General features: G+C 39.4%; 2 protein-coding genes across 2 annotated transcripts in view; one reads left to right on the top strand and one right to left on the bottom strand.

Annotated features, from left to right (window-relative positions):
• The window catches only part of LOC118222276 (ly6/PLAUR domain-containing protein 1-like), a 28,058-nt gene extending 20,069 nt beyond the window's left edge, over window positions 1-7,989 (top strand). The window contains exon 3 of the mRNA XM_035407726.1: window positions 3,248-7,989. Coding sequence (XP_035263617.1) covers window positions 3,248-3,501 — 254 coding nt within the window. The 3' untranslated portion in view covers window positions 3,502-7,989. The remainder of the gene's footprint in view (window positions 1-3,247) is intronic.
• Window positions 4,906-14,096, bottom strand: part of gpr39 (G protein-coupled receptor 39) — a 29,350-nt gene continuing 20,159 nt past the window's right edge. Inside the window, exon 2 of the mRNA XM_035407725.1 lies at window positions 4,906-6,927. Coding sequence (XP_035263616.1) covers window positions 6,398-6,927 — 530 coding nt within the window. The 3' untranslated portion in view covers window positions 4,906-6,397. The remainder of the gene's footprint in view (window positions 6,928-14,096) is intronic.

Here is a 14,096-nt window from a genome sequence, read left to right on the forward strand (position 1 = left end):
TGCTAAAGAAAATTAATGTGCCAAAAAAAGTCATTTTTATTACTATTGGCTGACTTATAGTAGCCATGACATTTTTTTTGTGGTTACCGGAATTAGAAGAAATATCTTCTTTTTTTTTTAAATTCCTTTTTTTTTTTTTTTTTAGTCAAAGTGGAGGACACAATTTTGATCAAACCCAGGCCTGAGTCAGGAGATTTCCTTTTTACTGCCATGGATTGTGGGCCCCATATATATGTATATGTATATGTATATGTATATGTATATGTATGTACTGTATGGATATATTATCTTTATCTTAATTCCAAACAGTATAGACAATAGTGGTTAATGGTTGCTATTTAACTGCAAGATCACATTTAAGTGTCATTAGTTTTTTGTGATAAAATGTTATATAAAATAAAAAATTATACTATAATGAAGGTATGGGGTGCATAAATCATATTTTCTTCTGTGAAAAATTAAAATTAAAGGTTTAAAAAGGTTTTCATGCAGTATTTGCTGTCTTAAACAGGGGTTTCTCTTTATTTCTCTTTGATGTTACAGGCTGTTTTTTCGCAAAGTAGAATTTAGAGACAGATCTGGTTAGAAATCTGAGAGACATGGGGGTAAATTAGGAATTGACAGTGTTACAAATAAATGTCAGTACTTAAGACACGCAGGGTTAATACATAGGATATAGTTAATTCCCATTTTTTCTTGAGGTAATAGAATCCCAATCCACACTCCTTTCCAGTAGGTGGCGGTAATGCTCCTAAATGTTGGTTTAAAACCGGCATAAAACCCGAAGAAGAAGAACCAGTGGCAGATGAAATGGCTTTAGGACAACATCTCATGTTTGCGCTTCGAATCATGAGGTTTTTTTTTGGCAGTGTAGTATAATATTTAAGGAACTGGCCTTGTGACCTGAAATGATGCAGGTTTGATTCCCTGGTAGGACCTTGCCATCATACCCTTGAGAAAGGTACTTAACTTACATTGCCCGTAATGTCATGTAATGTTTCCCCTTTTTCGTTTGGTCAAAATGCTTTTTTCCTCCCTGACTTCAGTAAGTTTCAGTTTTCATTTAGTTTGTCCCATCTGGAGGAATTGAAGTGGGCCTTCATGGTGAGTGACTTTTAGGAACCTTGTCCCAGTTGCATTGCAAATTCCAGCAGACAAGCCCATGGGTGCCTTCCAGTACCCTGTGTGAAACCCCCTTTAGTTTCGGTTTGATTGGTGATGCGACTCTTTGTTGGTTCCCTGTGAGTTGAGTGGCTTCATGTTTATTACTTTTGGGAAGCATACCAAATGGCAAGTTCCATTCCTTGCAAGTTGCACAGCTTTGTCTCAAATTGGAAAATGTCAGTGCATTCATTTTAAAGTGTAAAATTTAATAAAAAACTAAGTGTACATTGTTGCCAGTGTCGTCATAATAAACTATTATAATAAATATAAATATCGACTTAGGTTCAATAGCATTCTGACAAATATTACTACTGAACAGTAATATCACTATAGTGTTAACACTGATTACTACTTATAATAGTAATATTACATTGTAGAAATTGTACAGTCTCTATAATGTAACATAATGTAAGCTGTTATTTTAGAATGGTTATATCGTGCCTTTAACTGGAAGGTGAAACTAGGATACATCTATTCCCTATATGTTGTGAACTTTCTGAGAAACACTGAGGGATTTAAAGCAAAATAAATGCCATTCCTAAAGCCTATTGTCAATGTGTTCAATTAAGCCATTATCTGTACATCAAATAAAGGCTTTATTAAACTGTTAATTATCACACCTAATTAAAGGGTTATAAAAAAAGGAAAATGGCGAGCAAACCTTGCTTGCTTCTTCGGTTCTGTTGGGCAGAGAACAGTTTAATCCTGGTCCTAGTGGGCTGCAGTCCAGCTCATTTAATCCTATGAATACTTAAGAGTGGAGAGGGGAAACTAAATTAGTTCAATAAAGACAATAATTAAGGTATCGATGAGGTGGATCATGTGGCTAGATGGCTAGCTTGCCTGAAAGTCCATGGACCCCCCCCCCCCCGGCTTGTACTCAATCAATATTTGTCCTTTGACTCGCAAATTATGTGCAAGCATGAGCTTTTTTTCTTTTCTTTTCTTCTTCACATACACAGTTTTACAAGCTCAGCGTTCGCCTAAATTAACTGGCTGATGAAAAGTTACATTTGCATTTGTATGTAAATCAAAGGTAAGGACAGATGTTGAACGCATTCGGGCCCGAGGCCTTGCTGGTGCAGCACCGAGCAGCTTCTGTCGATTCGGGTCAGTGCTTCTTAAATTATGGGCCAGGACCCAAAATGGGTCACAGACCTGCATGATGTGGGTCCTGGAATGAGTCTGTAGTCCACCAGGCCGGTGTGTCTCAACCCTGGTCCTGGGGACCCACGGTGTACACTGGTTTCTGTTCTAAACATAGTAATTAGCGCACTATTGTAATTAGCTGCTAATTGTTCTTATTTAGCCTAATTGTTCTTAATTAGACTCTTTTTTTTAAACATCTATTGAATAACCCTCTTAAAGCCCCATTATGCCAGAAATAGCTGTGTATCCCCTTTAAAAATAAATCTCCCATGTTCACATCCCAGGAATTTAAATCAGTCAGACCAACTTATCTTTTCATTAACTGTGCTGTATGTACTATATGGCAAATAATTCCAGTTGAAAGAGGTTCCATTTGAAGTAGATTCAGTTACAAACTGACAGTTGAAATCACAGTTGGAGTGTGGAAAGCCGAAACCATTTGTGTAAAATGAATGGGGTTCACTGACACAAAATGGCGAAACTCCCTTGTGTTTAACCACCCAGTTTTGGTGGAACACATTTTCAACGACCTTAATTGAGTAAGAGATCTGCTGTGACAAAAAACAAGCTTACGCAGTGGGTCCCCAGAACCAGGTTTGAGAAACGCTGCGCTAAGCTATGCTAGTATGGGTATTTGGAGGGTTCCTGAATGGAACTAAATTTCTCATTTTGGGTCCCGGCTGTAAAAAAAAGTATTTGTAATTTGGGTTCCCATATTTAAAAAAAAAAGTTTATTCCAAAGACATGCGGGTTAGGGGCTACTTGTGTGTATGTGTGTGTGTGTGTGGGGGGGGGGGGGGGTTAGGGTTAGGAGGCATTGACAGGACGTTGCTGTAAAAGGGCACGCGTGCTCGCCCAGCCTGCCCTGTGTAAATACGGGTTAATTGATGGTGTGCGTGACGTCCCGCTTCCCTTGTCTCTGTGCTTCCCGCAGGTGTGCACTACCGCAAGTCCTGCGCCTCGTCGGGAGCCTGCCTGATCGCCTCGTCCGGCTACCAGCAGTTCTGCACGGGCAAGCTGCACTCCGTCTGCATCAGCTGCTGCAACACGCCGCTCTGCAACGGGCCCCGGCAGAAGAAGCGCCCCGTCCCGTCGTCCGCGGGGTCCCCCGCGCGCCCCTCCGCCGCCGCCCCGGGCCCGCTCCTCGTTTCGCTTGCGCTCGCACTCGCGCTCGCGCTACGCACGTAGAGGTCACGGCGACCTTGGACTGGCTTTTCGGTTAGGCTGACACCCGCATGCAGGAGACGGAGCATCGTTACGACAGTACGCCCTCGCGTTCCTTTGCTCCTTCGACCAATTCGCTTTGTGGACTTGACCCCCTGCTGGGGTCCTAACTCCTGCCCTTATTTTCTGCTTTGTGTTCCTGTGTGTGTAAAAAAAAAGAAAGAAAGAAAAAAAGGAAAAAAGAAAGAAAGGAAAAATAGAAGAAAGAAAGATAAAAAGCCTTAATGCTCCTGATTTTATGATTGGGTTATGTGTCACAGATACAGCTCTTTTATCTCCAAGGGGAAAATGTTTAAGTATCATGGAAATATGACCTTGTGATAACTTTACAGTTATAAAGTTGTGATAGTATACTGACAGGAGCTGATTGGCATTTCAAGTCCACACACTACTCGCATACGTGGATGCTGCTGTATCTCCCATTCAACACTTTTTCTGGGAGATATTTAATGTTGCCCCTTTGCAGACATTGATTGACATTTGCACTAGCAGGGAGGAATAACTAGAGATAGCAGACTTAAATATAGAAAATCTATAAAACGATGAAATCGGCAGAGTCCTTACGGTCCATTCATTTCAATTGTTATTGTGGGAAATTTTATTGAACAAATGTCAAGTTCTATTTAACGAAAGTAAAAACTCAGTAAATATAATACCGAGTACAGAAATGTATTTTAGATAAAAAATTGAATGTCTCAGCTCCCATTGAGTGAGAAATTTATTGTAGACCAGGCTGCGTGCGCCAATTTCAGCTACAGACGAAAAAGCTCATCACGAGTTTGAGGAGTGTTTTCATTTTGCACGGAGATAACTGCCACCAGATTGGCAGCTTTAATTTATTATGACCTGGAATCCACTTTGCCCAAGTGACAAGTTTGAGACTGAGTAGCTCACTGAATCACAAGAAGAAGAGCCCGAATGCTTTAGAGCTTTTATATTATGTGCTATTTGCGAGGAAAGAGAGGCTCTTCTGCAGAACAGTTTATGACTTGGTCTGGAAAATCAACTTTTTATAATAGGTTTTCTGATGCTTATTTTATTTTGTTTCATTTTCAAATTGCGCTTGATATTTTGTATGGCTGAGCAGTGTGAGCTGTTATTGCATTTCAGTGGGGAGAGCAAGCAACAGCCGCTTCCTTGATTACTGCACATGCACATTCAGAAGCATTTTAATGTAAATCCATTATTATTTATTATGCTATTCTAATGTTCATTCAGCACTATGTACTGCTTAAAAAAAAAAATAAATAAAAAATTAAATGTAAAATGAAAAACCCAGGGGAAAAGGATAACAACTAACCCATCAAAATGTGAACTCTGTCATTTGAATTGGTTGCTCCAGTAAAGTGCACCCAGAATTACTCCATGTCATTTAAATCCTTTTAATTTTCCGGTAATAACTGCTAACATTTACAGGAGTGACTTAGGTCCCACTACATTATGTTGTCTTGGTACCTTTTTTAAATGCACTTTAACTGCAAAAGTAGGTAGTATATAACCAGCGGTGGTTGGTGAGCTGAAAATTGGTGGGCCCAAAACTTTAAACTTGTCATTGGCCTCAATGTGATTTCATTAAATTTCTTCGAAGTGTGCCAACGATGTGACTAATCGATTGACAAGAAGCACACAGCTTTTTCACATTGTGTCAGGGAGATTAACTGACAAATTCAATTAGGAAAAATCAGTTTTTAATCACTATATGCACACTTAACGAAATAAGATACACCACTCGGTTAGCCCCCACGTTAGCTTTCAGCATAACCTGCAATAACAAAACCTGCAATTCAAGATTTTTTTGTCATGAATATTCTCCTAGTGTGAATGTGAAGAAGGAAGGAGTCTATATGTATCCACAAATAAGGTTAACAAAATGTGCACAGTTTTGCAATACAAATAAAAAAATATATTTTATTACTTGCTAAATGGCCTAATTGAGGAGAGCTGGCTATATCTGATGGTATTGAATGTTTCGTAAATTAATCGCTGTATTTATAATCAAGGGAAATGGCTGACAACAGATCAAGACCAATAATCAGTTTAAGGGGTATTTTCTGCCCCACTAATTTTAAGCTCACCATCCACCGCTGAATTTAACAGTGTATTACACATTGTTACATTATTGTTAATTGTAAGATAAAATAATACATATGTATATCTTGATTGACTTTGAGAGGATGAAGAACGCAGATCAGCTAGTAGACTACAGACTGCAGTAGAAGCAAAAGCTTGAAATACAGCAGCAAACAGGCTTTACAGTTAAATACACTGGCCTTAGGGCCACTTGGTGTGAATTTTTATATGCTTGTTATGAGCAATCGAACATCTCCCCAGGTCCTATTTTCTCAGAACTAGGACGCTGAACTGTGGTCACTGTCTTTTGGCCTCTTCAGCGTGCGTCTGCAACAAGCAGGCCTTGTCTGTCCAGCCCCAGTTTAGATGCTCCACCATTATTTCTAGTAAGAAATAAAACCATTATTTCTTACTATGGCTACCCTAGCCGTGGTGTGTTAATATGTGAAGAACGAGTGATCGCTTTACGATGGTTGAATTACAAAGGAACTTTGGAGACCCCGCTTTTTGAGTAACATTGTACACACGCAATGTAATGAAAGGGGCAGCAGCATCACTTCCTGTAAGGACTCCTCTGCTTGGTGAAATGTGTCGTTCTAATCTATTTGTGATTCAAAGAATTATTAAAATTTTTATTTATGTATTTATTGCTAAATGTCACTTCTGTTAAGACGCCAATAAAACCATAGAGACGGCATGAGAAAAATGATGACTATATACCAATGCATATGAACATGAGGGGCATATATGTGTACAGTGTGGGTTTCATACTGTAGTCAGTGCGGCCAAACTACTCCTTCTCATTGGAGGAACCGACGGCGTGTTCGGGTTCGAGCGTCAAGCTTTCTGACACTGTGGTGCTCGGTAGAGTGGTGCTCTGCAGCGACGAGTCATCGGAGTTCGGGGGGCACGAGGGGGCGGGCCCAGGGCTTTGGAACGTGACCAGGGTGATGGGTTTGTCCTCCGCGCGGGTGGACCGCCCGCGTCGCAGAGACTTGAGCACCAGGGGGCGCCTCGAGTGGGTGGAGCCGGCGGCGGCGGAGGAGGCCACGCCCGCCAGGGTGCGCTTGTTGACGTGCTCGATGGTCAGGCGGCACCGCAGGACCTGCAGGAAGACCTGGCGGAACTGGCGGGACGAGAGGTTGTAGAGGAAGGGGTTGAGCACCGAGCTGACGTAGAAGAAGGTGTCGGCGACCGGGTGGAGGTACACGTAGGCCTGGAAGTAGGCCATGGTCCAGCTGGCCTTCGGCAGGGCCGCCGTCATCAGCCGACGGATCTGGTTGGGGATCCAGCACACGGCGAGAGTGCCCACGATTAGGCCTGCACGGGGGAAAGACAAACGACCAGGTTATAGCCAGAGAGCAATGACAAATATATTGGGGCTATTATTGAGGGGAGGATGGTGCGAAAATGATTGACCTCAGAATTCACTCAAGGACCCAATGAAAAATGACAGACTGTCAAACAAGGGGGGGGGGGGGGAAGAGCGTTCCTCAAGTCATGAAATGATCTATTTCAGCGTGTATTTTTATATTTATAATTAATGGAAAAGGTCCACTGTATGGTTTATTTCTTTCCTTGATGTCACTATTTCTCGCGCTGTTCCTTTAATCAGAATCATTTCTGCAATCTTTTTCAAATCACGTATTTGGCGCTTTACAATATTCATATTCTATTCTATTTTTTTTTTTTTTTTTTTTTTTTTGTCAGCGCAGTGCTATCTCTGTTATTTTACTGCTTTGTGATTGGGAAGTGAAGTTCTGCACTGTGTGAAAATGTTATCACCATAAGCCAGTCCCAAGGAGACAGAGGAATTATAAAGGCTGTTATTATGAAAGGCAATCATTTTATGACATAAACGGCATACAGCAGCTTAATTAAATGTATATATTATCAGACTAAATATCATTCTGGGTCTTGCTTTTACATTATAAAAGCAAGAAAAAATTAAATAAGCAGGTTATGATTTAAGGATTGACTCATAAGACAAAATGAAACCAGAAATATAACAAAACTCCCAAATCTACAGTATTCATGGTCTAACAGTCCTATTGATCTATTTTTGGGATGAATTATGTATTTTAACTGTTCTGACGATTCTTATAAAAATGTGAGATAGTGAATCCACCAGAAGCTACTGTATTAGAAAGTTGAAAAGGACAAATTACTGGGTGATGGCATTTATTTCTATCCTTATTTATTTATTTTCAATGGGTTACTTTGATTGGTCTTCTGTGAAGAGTCACTGTATTCAGCAAATAGGAAGTATAAATAAAGACGTGCAGCAAAAAAAAGAAGCTGTATCAACCATATGTGTAAACATTAATGGATGCAGTGTTTTCATGTTTTAATAAAAATAAAAAAAAGTCTGTCATTATTTTATGACAGAACTAATGGTTAATTGAAAATATGCATATACTACGATGTACCGGGATCACAATAACATTCCGTTTTTTTTAATTTTTTTATTTTAAATTTGCTATAATTGCAGACTAACAATAATACACAATCTTCACCAATTAATTAATTTCACCAATTATTTGAACACTTCAGCCATTTTCACTTTGCCCTGAGTGAGTGCATGCGATGGCCAGCTGCGGTGTCAGGATTTAATACTAGACAATAAGGCGCATCCCTATACAGACAAACAGTGGAGGATGAGTCGCTTGACAGCCGGTTGTGTTATGGTTGATGACATGGGATAAGCGGTTTGACCGTGCGAGCAGTCCGTCCGCAATTCGGCACTTGAACCTTGATCGCTCTCATGAACACTGTCATGAGCCCTCTCTTTCATCTTTCAAAACAGAAGCCGTTAATGTGCTTAGAGGGCGCATTTTGGATGCTGTGGAACTGTGGGATACATCGGTAGGCTAGGGACGTAGGTTGGAGACATTGCTGATAAATTGGGGGGGGTGGGGGGGGGGGGGGTGTACCACTCATATTATAATAAATTACAGTCTGACTAGTAAAAGCTATGGGATCATAAAAGTAAACCGCCCAAAAGTTGTGAAAGTGGGATAATAATTCAGGGCTGGTTTCTAGGCCACAGGGCTGTTTCATTCTCTGTTTGAGAGCACTGCTATCATAATTTCAGTAACTGAGTAATTCAGCTGTACGTGTGGACAATATGTTACATGTAAGCATATAGCAAGTCACACTGGATGATGGCATCAGCTAATTAAATTATAATAAAATAATTATGAAATGAAAATGTATTTAATAAAAAAACAATAAACACTTCAATCATGGCATGAAATATTCATAAAAAATAGCAAACCAAACAACTGGAAACAAAAACAAACAAAAAAAATATAAAACATTTTAAGACATAAGATATTCCCATAGGTCCTAGTAAGCCATCCATCTGCTGCTTTTCATCAGTAAAATTACGTATTGGGCAGGACCAAGAAATTACATACTACATACCTACCTATCTGTCATTTGGGAAAGGGAATACTATTTACTTTCACAAAACAAATAGAGCCATTTCAAAGCCCATGCTTAGAAACACAAATAATTCACTTAAAATGTAACTTGTTTAGTTGCAATTTTACCCTAGTCATAAATCAAGAAAAACACCAATGCATCACAAGATCCAAATCTTGCAAACAGAAAAAGGAATGTTTTGAAAACCTTTTGAATTCTTTCCCAATGCTTTATTCATAATGTTAATGTCTCAAGATGACATCTGCCAAATGATTAAAAATCACTACTGGGAAAAGATTTTGAAAAACAAAACAAAGAAGTCTTGGGTCACATCTGATTTGTATTTATTTGAAGATTTAAATTTGTATTTGCTTGTACAACAGCATAAATATATTCTTTGGGGCATATTCATAAAAAACCCTCCGTTGAAATTAATTCCAAGTAGTACCTTCTAGTGTATAATCGTGTAATGATCCGTTTAAATGTAATTCGCAAGGCCATTTGGATTGCATTGAAAGTGGTTTCAAATAAGTGCTTACAGATAACTTAAGAGTCTGAAGGCAATTGCTGCTGTAGATCATGAAAAACCACAGCAAAAGAGGTTTTGGTATAATACAGAATGTTTGTGAGATGTAAGACAAATTAAATTGATAACAAAATATAGAATGCTGACCACATCACTGCAGACAACATTCTCATTTAAATACATACTAAAAAAATAAAATAAAATAAATGAAACAGTGGAAGGCACAAGGTATAGTTAGTATATGTAGCCAGTATGACCTATATGTGCCATGGCTGTTGTGTATCAATATAGTGGCATGCCATCCATAATTCATGGATGCACATCAGTATGCTTAGACTGACTTTCCTTAACTAGTGCCAGCTACAGCCTGGTAATTTGACAATAATAAGTCACTTGGAATGGAAAGTTGCATTCTAGATAATGGGAGCATTGGAGGTCTGTGTGCTGCTTTTCTGATTGACCCGGACATTTGATTGGCCCATATAGTCAACCAAGCATGGATGGATCAACCATTTACCATCATTTTAGTGTTCATACATATTAAATCCCATCGCCCCTTTTCCCTCTCAAAGGGAGCGCTCCTGCCCAACACGGCACCTAATCGATCTAGCAGTCTGTGAGGTCATCGCAGCGCCGTGTGAGGAAGGGAACAGGCTCTTCATTACAGACTACATGGCCAAATGTATGTGGACATCCAACACCTCATGCAAAATTATGGGAATTAATATGGAGCTGGTCCACCCTTTGCTGTTATAACAACCTCTACTCTTCTGGGAAGGCTTTATAGTAGATGTTGGAGCATTGCTGCAGGTATTTGCTTCCATTCAGCACAAAAGAGCATTAATGAGGTCGGGCACCGATTGGGCGATTAGGCCTGGCTCGCAGTTGGCTTTTCATATGATCCCAAAGGTGTTGGATGGGGTTGAAGTCAGGGCTCTGTGCAGGCCAGTCAAGTTCTTCCACACCGCCAATGCCCCTCTGTATCGTTAACAAAGCTATGTGGTGAGTTTCCACCCAATTTGGTATCACACATTTTCCTTATCTACTCACCACTTTCCCACCTGTGCCCGAGCAAGAAGCAAAGCAGCTGAAGTATGTGCCTTCTTCTGATTCGCTCACCCATAAGCCAATGACTGTTTTCCTGAAAGGGGCCACACACTCCCACAGGGGAGTTTGGATAAGAGGAGAGGTACAGCTGTCAGGAATGCTGACGGTTTCCCCTGTGGGTGCCTGGTGAGTCCTCACAGATAAAATTTTTTTTTTTTTAAACCGCACAGGTAGAACTTTCACTTTTGTCAGAGGCATAAGGAGGACTTGTGGTGTATGGGGCAAGGGAGGGGTGCTGAATCCTTAACCCTAGGACGGAGTGTAGCACAGTGGGTAAGGAACTGGACTTGTAACCGAAAGGTCGCAGGTTCGATTCCCGGGTAGGACACTGCCGTTGTACCCTTGAGCAAGGTACTTAACCGGAATTGCTTCAGTATATATCCAGCTGTATAAATGGATACAATGTAAAATGCTATGTAAAAAAGTTGTGTAAGTCGCTCTGGATAAGAGCGTCTGCTAAATGCATGTAATGTAATGTAATGTAACCCAAACCCTAACCCTAACCCACGAGGAGGGAGAGGCAGCCACTCTGATGCTGCAGCGAACAAACATGCTTGGATAAGATAGTATTGATATTTAGGACAACTGCAAAAGGGAAAGCATTATAACTGCCCCAAGGCTGCAATGCTCTGCTTGATTTTATTAATGCTTTGTGCGAGTGCTGAGGCTAGGATCATCTATTTAAGTGTGCGGATTGATTTTAATATGTGGTATGTGGCGCATTATTGTTTCAATAAAAATTGAAGAAAAAAAAAAATCGAACACACAAGGGGTGGTATTTGAGAAAAAATATTGAATGAGAACATTTTCTTTTTCAGAATATGCTGAGGATGCGTCCACAAGACACAGCTCGAAGAAGTCTAAGTTAGTTAAAAGTACTCTTTGCCACTGCAGACAGAGCTTGTTTGTAATTTACTGTGTCATTGTGTAAGTTTGCAGGAGTTTTGTGTTGTACTCCAATCTGTTAGCATGCATAGGGCCTGTTTTGATTTAATCTGTATCACTCCACCGAGCCCCATTCATAAAGCCCTTTGCCCCATAATTCAACCTCAGGTACTGAATATTTTATCATCAGAATAGATACACATTTCTACCAAGTATTCATAAAACATAAAACACTTAGACACAACACGAAACAAAATAAGATCATTAATCCATAAAAAATGGAGGTCATGTCTTATGATTTCAGCACCAACAAATGTACATGTATAATTTAAAAGGTGTCTACTGTAGTCCCAGGTGTTTACAACCATTTATCTTGCTCGTTTTTAAATGTTTATTACAAATTACTTCTTCAGTTAGACAAAAAACTAACCTCGCTGTGGATTTTCAGTCAGTCCTGGGTACCAGCTTTCTTTGGATGGCCATGTTAGCCATCAAGTTAGCCTCCTTTAAAAACATGACAGAGATTTATTCAGGTACTCAGAAATGTTAGGTGAAAAATGGTGTACCCCTCAACGGTAATTTCATCAAGCAGTCCAGACAGAATAAGGACCGCCAATAAACATGAAGACATTTTTAGATGCATCCCCACAGCATATTCTGCATATTTTCTTATTCAATATTTTTTACCCGGATAAAAACATGTTTGTTTGCTGGATGTGGAGTGTGTCTAGGGGAGGCTTTTGGAATGAAATCTGGATTCCAGATTTGGAGGGTCAATTCCATTTCAACTCCATTTTCTTTACTCGGGAATTCAGGAAATGAATTGAAATCTCCTTATAATGCATGATAGGCATCCTTTTTTTTACCTGGAGTGACTGAACTAAAATGGAATTGACCCCGACCATGCTGGATTCTCAGATGCCGGCCTGATGGGGCCAGGACTTGTTATTCACTTTGCTTTTCTGTTTCGTTTTTTTTCTTTCTTTCTTTTCTTTTTTTTTTTTCTGTACACATTTGTACACTCAAATGCGATGTGTGATTTTAATTGGCTTTAGGATTCACTCTCACATTTTACATTAAGTGTGACCTGTATGCTAATTAAAATAATAATACTGAGATATGACATTGAATATAATATGAAAGCAGATAATTTCAGCTCACTACATCACCAAAGAAATATTCAACTGAAATCCAACTTCATATTATATGTTTTGAGGTGAAATTGCTCCGGTAAACTACTGTGATACATCCCACTGAACGTAGTTAACTACAGTAAAGTTAAAGAGAAATGTACAATTACTCAAAAAATGTAGTTCAAGCAGCTTTGTTAAAAAAGAATTTAATTAAAAAAATTATAATTATCATTCAGGTACAGCTGAAATAACAACTGATCGCTCTGTCTGTAATGACTTACTTGCGGAACTCAGAATTGGAGAAGTTTCCAAAAGGAATAAGAGTTCACACACACTTACTTTTTGGGTCTTTTGACAAGACGAACACGTTGGAGAGATTAATGAAGGAGTTCTGTATCAAGCCTCATTAAAGACCATTTTTCAAACTAATGATTGGTCTAAAGAATGATTAGACAGCTCAGGTTCCAGGCTGGAAGAAATGCAAGTCATTGTCCAATGTGACGAGGGGTCCAGCTGTAGAATGTCAAATTGCTTCCGACAGGTAATGAAAAATGAGTGACTTCTTTTAGTATTTCCAAATCTACTACTTTAAAGCTGTTATGGCTTATTGATGGCCTAAAATCTATCTTACACAAGGGTGTCCTTAAATGTTCTAAAAATAGGCATCATGTAAATTTTGTGGGATTGTTGTTGTTGTTGTTGTTATTATTATTATTATTATACAGAAAGAAATCCAGATATTAAAATGCATCACTAACCACTAAATTCTAAGTATATGAAACGGGTATAAATGAAAAATCTCTAGCTGGTAACATTTCGCACCCAGATTTGTGTGTGTCTGTGTGTCTGTATGTGTGTTTACGTGTGTGTGTGTGTGTGTGTGTTCATACCTTGAGAGAAGGATAAAGATAAAACTATTAACTTCTTTCATTTGAATATGATTTGTTGTGAATATAATCCATTGGGGTGCATGTTAAGTGGTGTAAAGGTTAAGCCCTTATGTTCTTTCAGAATTCCTTGCTTATCTGTGCCTGTTGACAGTACAGCCCTAGATGTCCATAAAAGCCCATAAAAAAAACCATGCACAGCTGATCCACTGCTTCACTCCAGTGGACAAATAGCATGCCAATGCTCTTTACAACAAGAAGAAAAAGAGAGCGTGTAAATATATTTTTATTTAAATAAAAAAACATTCAAAATGGTTCCTTTTTTACAAGTCCTGTGATGATTAACATGAACTCTGGTAACGAGCCAGGATCTACAGTTTAGAGTAGGGTTGGGCCACTCCACTGAGCAATCCCATCGCTGTCAGATACATACATCACTATAGTGTCAGAATGACTCATTGCACATTTCTCATCTGACATGGATTTTGCGAGTGTAATGACTCCTGCTGTTGCAGCTCAAAGACC

This window comes from Anguilla anguilla, chromosome 3 (assembly GCF_013347855.1).
Source record: "Anguilla anguilla isolate fAngAng1 chromosome 3, fAngAng1.pri, whole genome shotgun sequence".
NCBI classification, from domain to species: domain Eukaryota; kingdom Metazoa; phylum Chordata; class Actinopteri; order Anguilliformes; family Anguillidae; genus Anguilla; species Anguilla anguilla.